General features: G+C 46.1%; 1 protein-coding gene across 2 annotated transcripts in view; it reads left to right on the forward strand.

Moving 5' to 3' along the window:
- The first annotated feature begins 612 nt into the window (after positions 1–612).
- LOC147613973 (zinc finger CCCH domain-containing protein 37-like) overlaps positions 613–14,404 on the forward strand; it is an 86,021-nt gene continuing 72,229 nt past the window's right edge. The window contains exons 1-2 of one of the 2 annotated variants that reach the window (XM_086781963.1): positions 613–1,005; positions 2,010–2,203. In XM_086781963.1, coding sequence (XP_086638089.1) covers positions 702–1,005; positions 2,010–2,203 — 498 coding nt within the window. In that variant the 5' untranslated portion in view covers positions 613–701. The remainder of the gene's footprint in view (positions 1,006–2,009; positions 2,204–14,404) is intronic. The other variant, XM_086781964.1, reaches the window with a different exon arrangement.

Consider the following 14,404-nt stretch of genomic DNA (forward strand, 5'->3'; position numbering starts at 1 on the left):
TATGAACATGATTAGGAAACAATTCACTACAATAAATCACACCATGTGTAAAAGGTCTATAATCAAAGTATAATGCTCTAGAACATGCTTCCCCCAAAAAAACTAAGAAAGATTAGACGGGCAAGTTTCATTTGCAAAGGATAAAATGGGCTACCTTGAAATCCACCACTCACAATAAAATATATTATAATAATGATCTGCTCCAGGTCTAGAATCCATAGACGAGGGGGAGATTATGCTAAAAAAAAGATCTCCGCTCACCTTGGGAAAGGGAGAGTGGTGTGTGTGCCATGAGTGTTACATGTCCTCTGGTGAAACACGATACTGCCATTGGTGGGCTCGACCGCTAGAGAAGTCGGAGAGTTGGAAAGATTAGAGAGCACTGGTGGGGATGACAACTGTATAAGTTGGAGAGTTGGGGCGGGAGAGCTCAAAGGGCACCAAAGGTGATGGTGGCTTGAGAGGTGGGAGAGTTCAAAGAGCATTGGTAAAGTTTATGTTTTAAAGCTTAAGAAGTCCATGAGGACTTTTCAAGACTAAAGAGGAGCAAAACAAGCATTAAGCCTTGACTTTCCTCATTGAGTAAAAGATTAAGAAAGTCACTGAACCCTTTTACAAACTCTAGCGTGTGGTCGCAACAGTTAGTAGTAGGCACTGCGTCTCTCTCCCTTCCCAAAGCTTTGCAAACAGCAGCAGGAGCAATGTCGTCTCTATACCAGAAAAGCTCGGGTCTTCCGAGCTACACGGGCCTTTCGACGCTGGCGACCGGCGGAGGGCTGAACGGCAGCTACGGTGGCACCGCCTCTTCTTCTGCTGCTTCATACACCTCCGATGTGGCGGCCTCCACGCGCCTCGACGCCCCGTTCCGCTCCTCCTACGCCTACGACCCCCTCTTTGGCTCCTCCTCCACTTCCTACCTCACCAGCAACCCCGCCGCTCCCTCCGGCGCTTCTTGGCAGCAGCTGGAGCCGCTCTATCCCTCGCTCAAGCGTCCTGGAGACGAAGGTATGCTCCCTGTCTTTAACCTTAAATTCGCTTTCTTCTCTCTCTGGTTTCTGCCGGTAACCTTAACCCTAGGGTTCTGGAAAATGCTAAAGCAATAATGTTCTGTCTGTCTTCGTAACCCTAGATTTAGGCTGCAAACAGTGTTGAAGCAGACAGAATGCCCAGCAATATCTAATGTGGGACTGCTATCGGTGGTTCTGTGTTGAAATGCTCTCGGTAGTATAAGTATTTTGCCAAGATGTTGTGCCTTGTGATGTGCTGCGGAAGAACTGAAATGTACTTGTCACAAAAACGTGGGTAGGTGCTATCACAACGAAAATGCACGGTCGTAGTGGCTCAAACCTAGCGGCCCGGACGCATCTTGTCTAAGCCTTTGAAGCACGTGTTCAACACTAACTTTGTTATGGTCAGGCTCCTGCCCCGTTTTCTGATTTGAAGAGAAGGGATGCATTTTGGTGTAGTTGGGGCATACCTCTGCCCCTACCTGCATTTTTACATAAAATTTGTGTTTTTTGAGTATGGATAGACTGCTGTCTCGCTAAGTCCATTCAATTATGCATCTAGATATCTATATGTTAGAGATTAAGAAGTTTGCTAACCTAGAGAAGCTGTTGTGTTGCCTTCTTTTTCTTTAAAAAATATCATCCTATGGTAAGCATTACAGTAGTTTAAGAGAGTGCACTATACGGAAAATACCTGACACACATTTTTGTCTGCTGCTGCTGCATTGGTACATATGTAATCACTCGGACTTGCTGGATACTGCGTATGACGATATTACAATATATGTTGGCCTCTTTCCATATATGATGGTCATGCTACGTCGGTAATTAACCTCGCGGTATTGTATAAAATATATACTCTCCTTATTGTGCTTTCTACTCTTACTCCTACTTAATGGCATACTGATTTGTGTATCCATACTTATCCTTACTCCGATTCTTTATTTGTGGTTTAAATAAAATGATTTTTTTCTTATGGACTACTTATTATTATATGTGAAGTCTTTTATCCTGGGGATATTTTATCCAAGCGAGCTAGATTCGAGATGGCTCAGACGTTTCCTTTTTATCCTCAAAGACCACAAGAAAAGGACTGTGTATTTTATATGAGGACAAGAACTTGTAGCTTTGGAGCTAATTGCAAGTATGATCATCCTGCATGGGTTCCAGCTGGTGGCATTCCAGACTGGAAGGAGGTGCAGACTCCATACTCTTGCTTGGGGTTATAGAATAGTTTATTGACAGGGAAGACAACACTAACAAAGAAGTCAAATGCGTTTTATGATGTCCTTTTATACACTTAAAAGACTGCAGGACCATTTGACTAATGTAAAAATTTAGTTACTTTCTGGTTTCTGGCGGTTACTAAACTGAATTAAGTCCACCATATTTGTCCTAGCAGGATGATCAAGGGCTTTGAATGCAATGTCCTTCTCTTTTAACTTATTTGTTTTCATTGTTTATTTTTGACTTGGCTCCATTGCTTATTTATAGTTATTGTTAAGTAATATGAGCTAAATATGCTAGCTGTATTAGTTGAACTATCAACAAGGATATTGTTGTTTGGGCCTTGCTCTGAAGTGCTAGGCTTCATTGTTGCAAATACCTTCAAGTGTTGATAGAAACTCAGCATGTTGGCTTTGTGTAAAGACATGTCCAAACAGAGTCTTTGCACACGGAATCTGCACCTGCTTTCTCTGCCAACATGGAGTGCGATGCCATAGTTTGCCATCCAGCCCTGATGTTTCTTTTTATTTTCTTTTTTAAAGGAAGTCTAATCAAGCAGATTCGATTTATTCTGCACTCACTGCTGGCTGAGACCTAAGGCTCCAAATTGCAAGTAAGTTATGGTGAGGATATCTTAGGAACGTGGCTGTTGAACTTTGGTGGACAAGGGCTGGTTATGTATTGCTGTTTGTGGGCATGCCCAAATCGAATGGTAGGTGCTTCACAGGCAAACAGACACCATTGCACAATAGGTGCTCAAACTTGAAGCAAATACTTCCTATGAGGGAAGACTTAAAAGCTCTCTTACGTCCATAGCACCTGCTGCTTATGTGCATTAGGGTTTCCCACAGCCAAGTGAAGTCTAGGTTTGTGCACTTAGGGTTTGTAGGCAGCCAAGTCAGCATTAGAGCATGGATTAGGTGGGGGCCAGCCGATTGCCTGGTTGGCCAGCATAAGGCCTGTCGACCAGCATACAATAGACCCCACCACATGTGTGAAGCGATGGCAAAAAAACGCAGCATTAAATGCTAATTTCAGCAAGTCATGAGCATATAAAGCAGGTCGACAGCATGATGATAAATCCAACCAGCATATAGTGCTCATATATAAGGCGCCCTTTGTGTGAAAATATACCCAAAAAGGGTATTTAACCCAGCCCAAAAAGGGCCACCTTTTCTTTTATATTATTTATCTGCTGGCCGACTGCTCATGCTGGCCGACCAGCACCCTGCCCTCATATAAATATGAGGCGCCTCCTAAACCTCACCACCAACTGACGATTATTGATCGGCTGGGCGTCCACTGCTCATCAGCGTTTTACCCTCCTCCTGCCGGATTGATCGCCCACTTCAGGACACTACTTCAGCGTGCTTCTGTACTGGCTGCTGGTGTTGGAACAGGCCGCCTACAAACGGGTGGAACCCTTCCCTGCTGGTGCTGATCTGAACGTGTTCATCTGCAGTGTTTCTTCTGCGTTTTATCACAAGTTGTTGCTGCTGGTCCATGGTGCATATATCTGCGTTTTTCACCACTGCTCACTTCTGCGTTTTTCATCAGCAGCCATCAGGACATAAGCGCTTACATCAGCGCTTACATCTCAGCCCTACATCAGGGATACATCAGTGCTTACTTCTCAACCCTACATTAGGCATATATCGGCGCTCACATCAGGCTTACTTCGGGATTGTCATCTGCATTTTTGGGACAGCAGCCTTCTCGTCTCACATAGAGCTCTTGTACTGGACTTCATCTTTTATATACATATCACCATTGCATGCTGTGTGATTTGCTCTGATCTTTCGTATATTTGGTCTTTTGGTCTCTTTTGCCCTCACATGGTATCAGAGCAATCGTGAGCAAAAGGATTGAAGACCTCGAGAGTACACAGCATGGATCGTCTATCCTCGATTCTGGAGGATCAGCCTTTCATACCAGATATTGACTCTCCTTATTTTGATATAGATCACACGGAGGATGGGACGACTCATTCACTGGAGAGCCCTGTTCGAGGTCTTTCATTGGGAGACGACCAGCCTATTTTTACCCACTCACCCGCTACACCCTTGGCATATGGTTTTTCTTCTCCAAGCTCATCAGCCGTTACTTCCAGAGGAGGATACATGCCCATAGCCAGTGTGCCAGTATTGGACCCTGGTATTACAAATTGGACTTCGGTATGGGACTTTTTCTCAGGAAGGACACGTACCTCCTCGGTCGTTCGGAGATCCATCATCATCCCTGTCGGTGACCACGTCAGGTTCGTATGTGCCTTTTAGTACGTATGTTCCTAACTCTACTTGGGTATCTTCTTCTGTAGCACAGGTTCAACAAACGGTACCCTTGATCCCTGGCATTTTGTGAAACCAAACAGAGGTGGGTCTAGGAGTATAATTCACTCTCCGACAGTTGACTTATGGTGCAAGGAGGTAACACTGTTTTCTCCTCTGGTTCACTCTCTGTTCCTACTCCTAATGTGTAATGGAATAGTGTCCAAATTCACACACAAAACCCTACCTCCCAACCCATATCTCTTCCTACTAGTGTTTGCATGCAGTCATCACTGCCTGCATCTCCTTTGGGTCTTGCGTATGGGTTCTACCCATCCTAGTTATCTTTCAACACTATGTCCTCTGGCACTGCAGTACCACCCAGCATTTCGAGGTATCAGGTGGTTTACCAACCCATCTCTGGCACTGGTGTTTTTCCCAATTATGTGCCCTCTCTAGGGTTTGTCCCTTAACCAGGTATTCCACCTATGCTGAGTACCCAAAACTTTATGTTGGGTATAAAGTCCCAGTTTTGCCTCCGGACCTTGATCATCACGTAGCTCTTTTCGAGAGCTTCGTGGCCATATATTTACTTGTACATTTGGCCCCCATTTGGGCCTTGTAACGGCATTCTTTGTATTTGGTCCGCCGGGCGCCCCATAAGTTGGGCGCCCGCCCATATTAGACCTAACCCTAACTTTACCCTTGTAACACTATAAATACGAGGTCTCCCTTGAGCCTCATCAAGACATCAAGATATTCTTGAGCATTGTGTGAGTTCTCTCTCTCTCTCACTCTTCTCTATCTCCTCTGCACTTCCTTGGCTGCAAGCTCTTGTGTTTGAGTCATTCTCTTCCAACAACTGGTATTAGAGCTATGGAGGGAAGCTGTATGCAGAAGCTATGGAGTTAGAGGTGTCTTCCACCACTTGACTACGGGATTGTCTGCGTTTTTCGCGTCAAACACCTCCCTTCTATCATCAATCTGGTGCGTTTTTTTTTTCTTTTAGAGTGCTGCTCTGTTTTTTTTTAACGCAGGAGCCTGTTTTGCGTTTTTCTTGCTCTTCCCCTCTCCTGCGTTTTCTGCTCCACTCTACGCTGCCCTTTTGCTGCGTTTTCCTCTACCCTGCTGCCCCCTTTGCTGCGTTTCTGCTGCTGTGCTGCTGCAATCAGCGTTTGCTTTTTTTTTTCTCCTGCTATACGGCTGCCTCCTGTACGGCTGCCATCAGCAGCAGCCAACGCTGCTGCCAGCAGCCCCACGGCCACCAGCAGAATCTAGGGCTGCAGCCAGCAGCCCCACGGCCACCAGCAAGCAGCCCGGGCTGCAGCCAGCAGCCCCACGGCCACTAGCAGCAGCCAACGCTGCCTCCAGCAGCCAGGAACTACGAGCAGCCCCAAAGACAGCATCATACTCCCCCGGATTTACTTCAGCATCAAAAATAGAGCTGCCCCGGTCCTCTTTTGCAGTATCTCCGGCTGCCCCTCGGGTTTACATTGACATCCGGTGATTCTCTTCCGCCGTCTTCTTCACTTGAAGTTGTTTCATCAATCTACGAGCATCCTACTGTCAACCCGTATCTGGTACATAACATCTTGCTATTGCTTACTTTCTGAAGTGTCAGTTTGATAAGTCATGGCGTCTACAAGTGATCTTAAGGGTCTACTAGAGATTAAGAAGTTTGCAGGCACTGGGTTTGATCTTTGGAAGGTGAGGATTCAGAATATCCTCTATCTGCGGGAATGTGATACTGCACTTGAGCAGTTCAAACCCGCTGCTATGACAGATGATGAATGGGGAGTCCTGAACAGAAAGGCCGTTGCCTATCTCCAGATGGCTGTTGCTGATGAGGTTCTTGTTGACCTCAAAGGGCTGACAACAGCCTATGCCGTCTGGGAGAAGCTGAGAAGCACCTATGAGATCACCACGCCAGTGAACCAGGTACATCTCATCAGGAAACTCATGAATATGCAACTTGATGATTCTAAGAATGCAGTAGAGCATATTACTGCTTTCACAGGGGTGCTTAATCAGATGCAGGATTCTGGATTGCCTGCTTTTGATGATAAGTTGAAAGCTATTTTTTTGCTCACTACTTTGCCTGACTCTTGGGAGACACTTGTGGTGTCACTTGGGACAAATCCCAACCTAACTTTTGATGGAGTCAGGGGTGCTATTCTCAATGAAGATATCCGGAGGAAGACCTCAGAGACTAGCGGTTCTGCAAATGTCTCACGAGGGAGGACGACCAAGCGGGGAAATACTACTACCAATTCAAAGGGTAGAAGCAAGAGCAAGGGCCAGCAGTTTGATGTTACATGCTACCAGTGTGGTCGTAAAGGCCACAAGAAGCCAGATTGCAAGTTTTACAAGATGGAGCAAGACCGGAAGAAGAAATCCAGTCATTCAAATGACAAAAAGAAGGAAAAAGAGAGTAATTCCAGCAAAGCAAAAGAGTTCGAAAAGGACAAGAGCAAGGCCAATGTGGCCTCTGGTGTTGTCATAGAGGAACTGTCTGACTCAGATGATGTGCTATGTGTTTTTTCTGCTAATGCTCTTGATGTTCATAACTTGCATGTCTCAGAACCAGATGTTATTCATGCCTTGATGTATGAATCTGATGTGCTTTCACAGACTTGGATTATTGACACGGGTGCCTCTTTTCATGTAACTCCTATCAAGGAGTGTTTTGCAACTTTCACTGCAGGCTCCCGAGGAAAGGTGTTCTTGGGGAATGATCATGCTTGCAATATTGAAGGCATGGGCACCGTGAATTTGACTTTGCAGGATGGTAGTGAGTTTGTGCTGCCAAATGTGAGGTATGTGCCTGGTTTGAAAACCAGTCTCTTGTCTGTGGGCCAGCTTGATGCCTTGGGATACACGGCCATATTTGGAAATGGCACATGGAAATTGACCAAAGGCACAAGGCTGATTACAAAAGGATGCAAGAAAGGAACATTATATAGCCTTCATGGTCAGGCTTTGTCTGGTAAGTTTATTGCTTTTGCAGAGGTACGCTCCCACATGGAGCTTTGGCATAAGAGACTTGGCCACATGAGCCAAAAGGGTCTCTCCATTTTGTCCTCCTTGAACAAGTTTGATGCAAAAGGAAGCAAGCTTGATTTTTGTAATGATTGCTTGTATGGGAAACAAAATAGGAGTTCTTACTCCTTTCGTGCCTCTCGCACGGCTGAAAAGTTGGACTTGGTCCACTCTGACGTATGCAGCATGCCCATTAAATCTAAAGGTGGTTCAAAGTACTTTGTGTCTTTTGTGGATGATCACTCACGAAAAGTATGGATCACTTTGTTGAAATCTAAGGATGATGCTTTTGCTGCATTTCAAAAGTTTTATGCATTTGTTCATACTCAAACCGGAGTGAAGATTAAATGCTTACGCACTGACAATGGGGGTGAGTTTGTTAGTACTAAATTTCAGAAATTTTGTGATGATAATGGCATTAAGAGGGAACTTACACCCCCTTATAGCCCCTCTTCAAATGGTGTGGCTGAAAGGTATAATCGTACACTGTGTGAAAGAATTCGATGCATGCTGTCCACAGCTAATCTCTCTCAAGATTTTTGGGGAGAAGCCTTGAAAACTGCAGTTCATGTCCACACACAGCTTTGAAAGGTGGAATCCCTGAGGAGGTTTGGTCTGGCAAACCGTCCTCATATGACCACTTACGCATCTTTGGTTGTGATGCATATGTGCATATCCGCAAGGAAGACCGGAACAAGCTTGATGCTAAGTCCGAGAAGGGCACCTTCGTTGGCTACGGTGATGAAGGTGAGATGGGCTACCGTGTGTGGTTGCCATCAACCAACAAAGTGGTTCGCAGCCGGGATGTTGTATTTTATGAGGCAAAGCTGCTCCGTAATGTTTGTGCCTCTCATGGTGATCAGAAAAAGGTCAAATTTCAGCAAGGGCAGCCACCCATTGATGCTGAAAATGAGCCCCAGGATGCTTCACAAAGGGCTGAACATAATGAGTCCGTGATATTTGAGCCAGAAGAGGTTGGACAGTCGCTTCATGCTCCTGGAGGTGTAGGGCAGCAACCCCTATATGCTGAAAATCAGGCTGTTCGTGAAAACCCGCAGCCTTTTGATGCTGAAATTATGATTCCTCCCGATATTGACCCCCAACCAGCCAATGATCATTGGGTACGGAGGTCTACTCGTTTTCGGAGGGAACCTCAGCGTTTTGATCCCTCTTTGCAACATGTTTTGCTTACAGATGAGGGTGAGCCTCTTACTTTCAAAGAGGCTAAGTCTTGTGAACTCCGAAACAAGTGGGAGCATGCTATGCAGGAGGAGATTAAGTCTCTACATGCAAATGACACTTGGGACTGTTGAGTTGCCCAAAGGAAGGAAGGCTATTCCTAACAAGTGGGTGTACAAAGTCAAGACAGTTGACGGCCAGCCTAAGTATAAAGCCCGCCTTGTTGCTAAGGGCTATGCTCAGAAGGAAGGGATTGATTTTCAGGAGGTCTTCTCTCCTGTGGTCAAAATGACCACCCTTCGTGTTTTGTTTGCTCTCACTGCTGTTTTGGATTTAGAACTGTATCAGATGGATGTAAAGACAGCTTTCTTACATGGTGATTTAGATGAAGAGCTGTATATGAAGCAGCCTGAAGGCTTTGTCATTCCTGGCAAAGAACATCTGGTTTGTAAGCTGAAGCGTAGTCTCTATGGGCTGAAACAAGCTTTGAGGCAGTGGTACAAAAAGTTTGATGCTTTCATGCTTAACCAAAAGTTTAATCGTAGCCATGCAGATCATTGCTTGTATACTAAAACTGATGCAGATGGCAGCCCAGTGATACTTGTGCTGTATGTTGATGACATGCTTCTTGCCGGGAAGAATAAGAGCGTTTTGGAAGCTCTTAAGGACCAGCTGAAGTCAGCTTTTGCTATGAAGGACTTGGGTTCAGCTGAACATATTTTGGGTCTTCGGATTAGACGGGACAGAGCACAGAAGTTGCTTTTCCTCTCGCAGGAGAAGTATATCCAGAAAGTCCTTGATAGATTTAACATGGCTGATTCTAAGCCTTTGGGTGCTCCATTGCAGCCCTATGTTAAACTATCCAAGGATGATTGCCCAAAAGATGATGATGCAGCCAGTACTATGCGTGGGATCCCTTATGCTTCTGCTTGTGGATCTCTTATGTATGCTATGGTTGCTACACGGCCAGACATTGCTCATTCAGTGGGAGTAGTCAGTCGTTTTATGTCCAACCCGGGCAAAGCACATTGGGATGCTATAAAGTCTATTTTGAGGTACTTGAAGGGGACACAGAAGAAATGCCTTATGTATGGTAAAGGTCCACTTGAGGTGCAGGGTTATTGTGATTCAGACATGGCAGGTGATTCTGATACCCGCAAGTCTACTAGTGGGTACATCTATACTCTTGCAGGTGGTGCTGTTTCTTGGTGCTCTAGACTCCAGAGGATAGTAGCACTTTCTACTACTGAGGCCGAGTACATCTCCGTCACAGAGGCTTCTAAGGAGGCCATTTGGTTAGCACGCCTTGTCACAGAGTTTGGATTGCCAGAGAGGGCTCCGGTCCTTGGTTGTGATAGCTAGAGTGCCATATACCTGGCTAAGAATGCCATGTTTCATGCTCGTACCAAACACATTGATGTACGGTACCACTTCATCAGACAGGTGCTAGATGATGGTTTGGTCAGTTTGGTCAAGATTGGCACTCATGAGAACCCTGCAGATGCTCTCACCAAAAATTTGCCAAAAGCACAGCTTGATATGTGTCTACAGCGGGTGGGAGTTACATAGCTTCACTTAGAGGAGCTTCACTGGCCCTTTAAGTGGGAGGTTGTTGGGTATAAAGTCCCAGTTTCGCCTCCGGACCTTGATCATCACGTAGCTCTTTTCGAGAGCTTCGCGGCCATATATTTACTTGTACATTTGGCCCCCATTTGGGCCTTGTAACGGCATTCTTTGTATTTGGTCCGTCGGGCGCCCCATAAGTTGGGTGCCCGCCCATATTAGACCTAACCCTAACTTTACCCTTGTATCACTATAAATACGAGGTCTCCCTTGAGCCTCATCAAGACATCAAGATATTCTTGAGCATTGTGTGAGTTCTCTCTCTCTCTCACTCTTCTCTATCTCCTCTGCACTTCCTTGGCTGCAAGCTCTTGTGTTTGAGTCATTCTCTTCCAACACTTTATTCCATCTTATGGAGTACCCTCGACAGGTCCCACACCTATGCCTGGTCCTGGTGGACTTTTTGGTTTCCCTCCTCAACACTTACACTCTGGATATGGACACCAGCCTTCCTGGACTCCCCCACCATCTTCCTTTCATGTTTCTATGTCCATGCTTTCACAGAAAAGACTCGTTTTAATGAGTCTAATTATACAACCTGGGCTAATCTTATGGAACAAGTTTTCACTTCCCAAGGTTCCTAGAACCTAGTAAAGGGATTTGAACCAAAACCCCACCCTTCCCTAGCACCTCTTGAAGTCATCAGCCATTGGGAAGCTAGAAATGCCATTGCTATAGTGGAGCTCATGCAAGGCCTTTTGCCAGAGTTTCATTCTCAACTCCAGCAATTCCCCTATGTCTTTGACAGATGGGCACACCTTGCAGAGAGAGATGCCGCACATGATCGTACACGTCGCATTGATCTTGAGCATCAAATTCAAATTTTCTCTATCAAAGAAGGGGATGACCTGACCGTCAAAGTTGCTGAATATCGGCGCCTTAACGCCGAGTATGCCACCACTGGTTCTGTCAAGTCCCAAGAAGATCAGGTTATCACTTTACTAAACAAGTTGCCGCCTAGCTTCTTTACTTTTGTCACACAGACCATTAGTTTAGAACCTATGCCTAACCTATATGAGTGAGTGCTAACTCTTGCGCTTCGCTCGGTTGCATGACCAATTTCATCCCAAGAAGTCATCTTCTTCCTCCACTCAAGAGGGGGTCCTTGTGTCCAATACCACCTCTACTCAAAAAGGACAGCAAGGGAAAGGGAACAGCAACTTAGGAAATCAAGGCAAACCTCCCGGCAACAATACTGATTCCAAAAATCCTGCCTCAACACCCATTCCCCACTGGCAAAATATTCCCAAAAAGAATAGATTTTGCACTTATTGCCAAATGCCTGGACAGTTTGATGATGAGTGTGTTTTTAAAGCCAAGGAAAATAGAGGCAACACCTCCAACCCCACTACCTCCACCCGCCAAAACAACCAAGGTGGTAGCAATGCCCCAAATTGGAGATCCAGAGGGGGTAGTAATCTAGCACCTACTCTGCCAGGCTCCCCTCCAAGGACCCAACAACAAGGAAATGGTTCTACTTGGCCGCGTTCCTCTCAGTGGCGAGCCAATAGTCAGGTTGCTCAAGCCCCACCTTCCCAGTCAGTTTTTTTCACCACTCTTGAAGAGATGTCTGACTGGTCTTCCCTTACACCTCATTCTACAGGTCACATTTAAGGTTGATTCTAGCCACTACTCCAGAAAGAAGAAGAAACAAAGGCCTAAACGAGGCCATTCGTGGGGGAAAGCCTCTGCCTTCATTCAGATCTGTCAGTTACCCGACAATCCTTCTGTTCCCATCATTGAGGCCCATCCAACTCTTCCCTGTGGTCATCCTGTCACTTGGGTAGTTGATAGTGTGCAAGGCTTCCGCAAAAAAGAAGGCATTGATTTCGACGAGACCTTTGCACCCGCTGCTCGAATGACCACAATCCGTCTTTTACTCAATCTGGCTGCTCACCACAAATGGCCAGTCTATCAGATGGATGTTAAGAGTGCCTTTTTAAATGGCATTCTCAAAGAGGAGGTCTATGTTAACCAACCTTCGGGTTTCTCGCTCCTCGGCCTTGAGGACAAAGTCTTTCGCTTACATAAAGCTCTTTATGGGCTTAAGCAAGCACCTCGGGCTTGGTATCATCTCATCGACAAATTTTTTCACAGCCAAGGTTTTCAACCATCTCACTGTGACCCCAATATCTACATTGATCAGGGGATGGTTTGCTACCTAGTACTGTATGTCGATGACCTCATTATTTCAGGTTCACATCAAGCCAAAATGGTTGATATCATGGCACAGCTGAGACAAACTTTTGAGATGACTGATCTCGGTCTTCTCTCATATTTCCTTGGCATGGAGGTGATGATCCAACATCCTGAATCCTGATGGTATTTTCGTGTCTCAACAGAAGTAGTGTCTCCAACTCATTACTTTCTACTTTCCTGATGGTGCTATCCCAGTGGCTACTCCATTGGATCCCACCATTAAACTGTCAAAGGAAGTGGACTCACCTCCACATAAAGAGCGAGCCTACCGACAAGTGGTTGGGAAACTTATTTGGCTCACAAATTCTCGTCCTGATATCTCCTATTGCACATCCATTCTAAGTCAGTATTATGCTTCTAAGGGGCCACATTGGAGTTCAGTAATGAGGGTTGTTCGCTATCTAGAAGGTACCTATTTGTATGGACTTCACTACAGTCGTGGGATCACCCTGCGTGGTTACACGGACTCCGATTGTGCTGGTGATCTCGATTCCCGACGTTCTCATGGTGGTTATTTGTTCTCCCTCGGATCTGCCCCTTTCTCTTGGTCTAGCGAAAAGCAGGACACCGCTGCAGGTTCTTCAGCAGAAGCCGAATACCGGGCCCTCTATGACGCCACCACTGAGGCTATGTATCTTCGTCAGCTTCTTTCTGACATGCGCATCCCCATTGACACCGCCTCTATCATCTTCGTTGACAGTCAGAGTGCGATTGCCCTTGCTGGCAATCCTATTTTTTCTAACCGTACCAAGCATGTGGGTGTCCATTTTCATTTTACCAGGGAACAGGTTGAGCTTGGTACCATCTGACTCCAGTACATTCCCACGGCAGACGACCAGGCAGACATCCTTACGAAGTCCGTAAACCGCCCCATTCTCGAGTGTCTTCGCAATCGGATCGGCATCGGTCCACCACCATCATCCTCCGCACATTGAGAGGGGGATCTTCCTCTCCCTTCATATTTCTTATCATTTTTGTATCGGGCACATGAGTCAGTGAAAACCCCATGAGGGCACGGCTCATGTGAAAACCCACTGCATTGCATTTTTTTTCCTAGCCTGCATTCCCTATGCATAGCATTTGTTTTTTGTGTTTGGGGTGCATGTATGAATGAAAACCCAAAAATGGGCATTCATGCATGTGAAAACCTCTTGCATTGTGGCATTCTTCCAGTACCTCCCAATCCCAGAAGCCTCTACTCCGGTCTCAACTCACATGAATCCTCATCTTCGACAACCAAATCTGTTTTTTTCCCTCATCTTCTCTCATGACCCCTTTTTGGTTTGAGAGGGGGTGTGTGAAAATATACCCAAAAAGGGTATTTAACCCAGCCCAAAAAGGGCCACCTTTCCTTTTATATTATTTATCTGCTGGCCGACTGCTTATGCTGGCCGACCAGCACCCTGCCCTCATATAAATATGAGGCGCCTCCTAAACCTCACCACCAACTGACGATTACTGATCGGCTGGGCGTCCACTGCTCATCAGCGTTTTACCCTCCTCCTCCTGCTGGATTGATTGCCCACTTCAGGACAGCACTTCAGCGTGCTTCTGTACCGGCTGCTGGTGTTGGAACAGGCCGCCTACAAACAGGTGGAACCCTTCCCTGCTGGTGCTGAACTGGACGTGTTCATCTGCAGCACCCTGCCCTCATATAAATATGAGACGCCTCCTAAACCTCACCACCAACTGACGATTACTGATCGGCTAGGCGTCCACTGCTCATCAGTGTTTTACCCTCCTCCTGCTGGATTGATCGCCCACTTTAGGACAGCACTTCAGCATGCTTCTGTACTGGCTGCTGGTGTTGGAATAGGCCGCCTACAAACAGGTGGAACCCTTCCCTGCTGGTGCTGAACTGGA

The sequence above is a fragment of the Cibotium barometz genome, chromosome 43, assembly GCF_041138505.1.
Source record: "Cibotium barometz isolate CiBa-2024 chromosome 43, ASM4113850v1, whole genome shotgun sequence".
Lineage (NCBI taxonomy): Eukaryota > Viridiplantae > Streptophyta > Polypodiopsida > Cyatheales > Cibotiaceae > Cibotium > Cibotium barometz.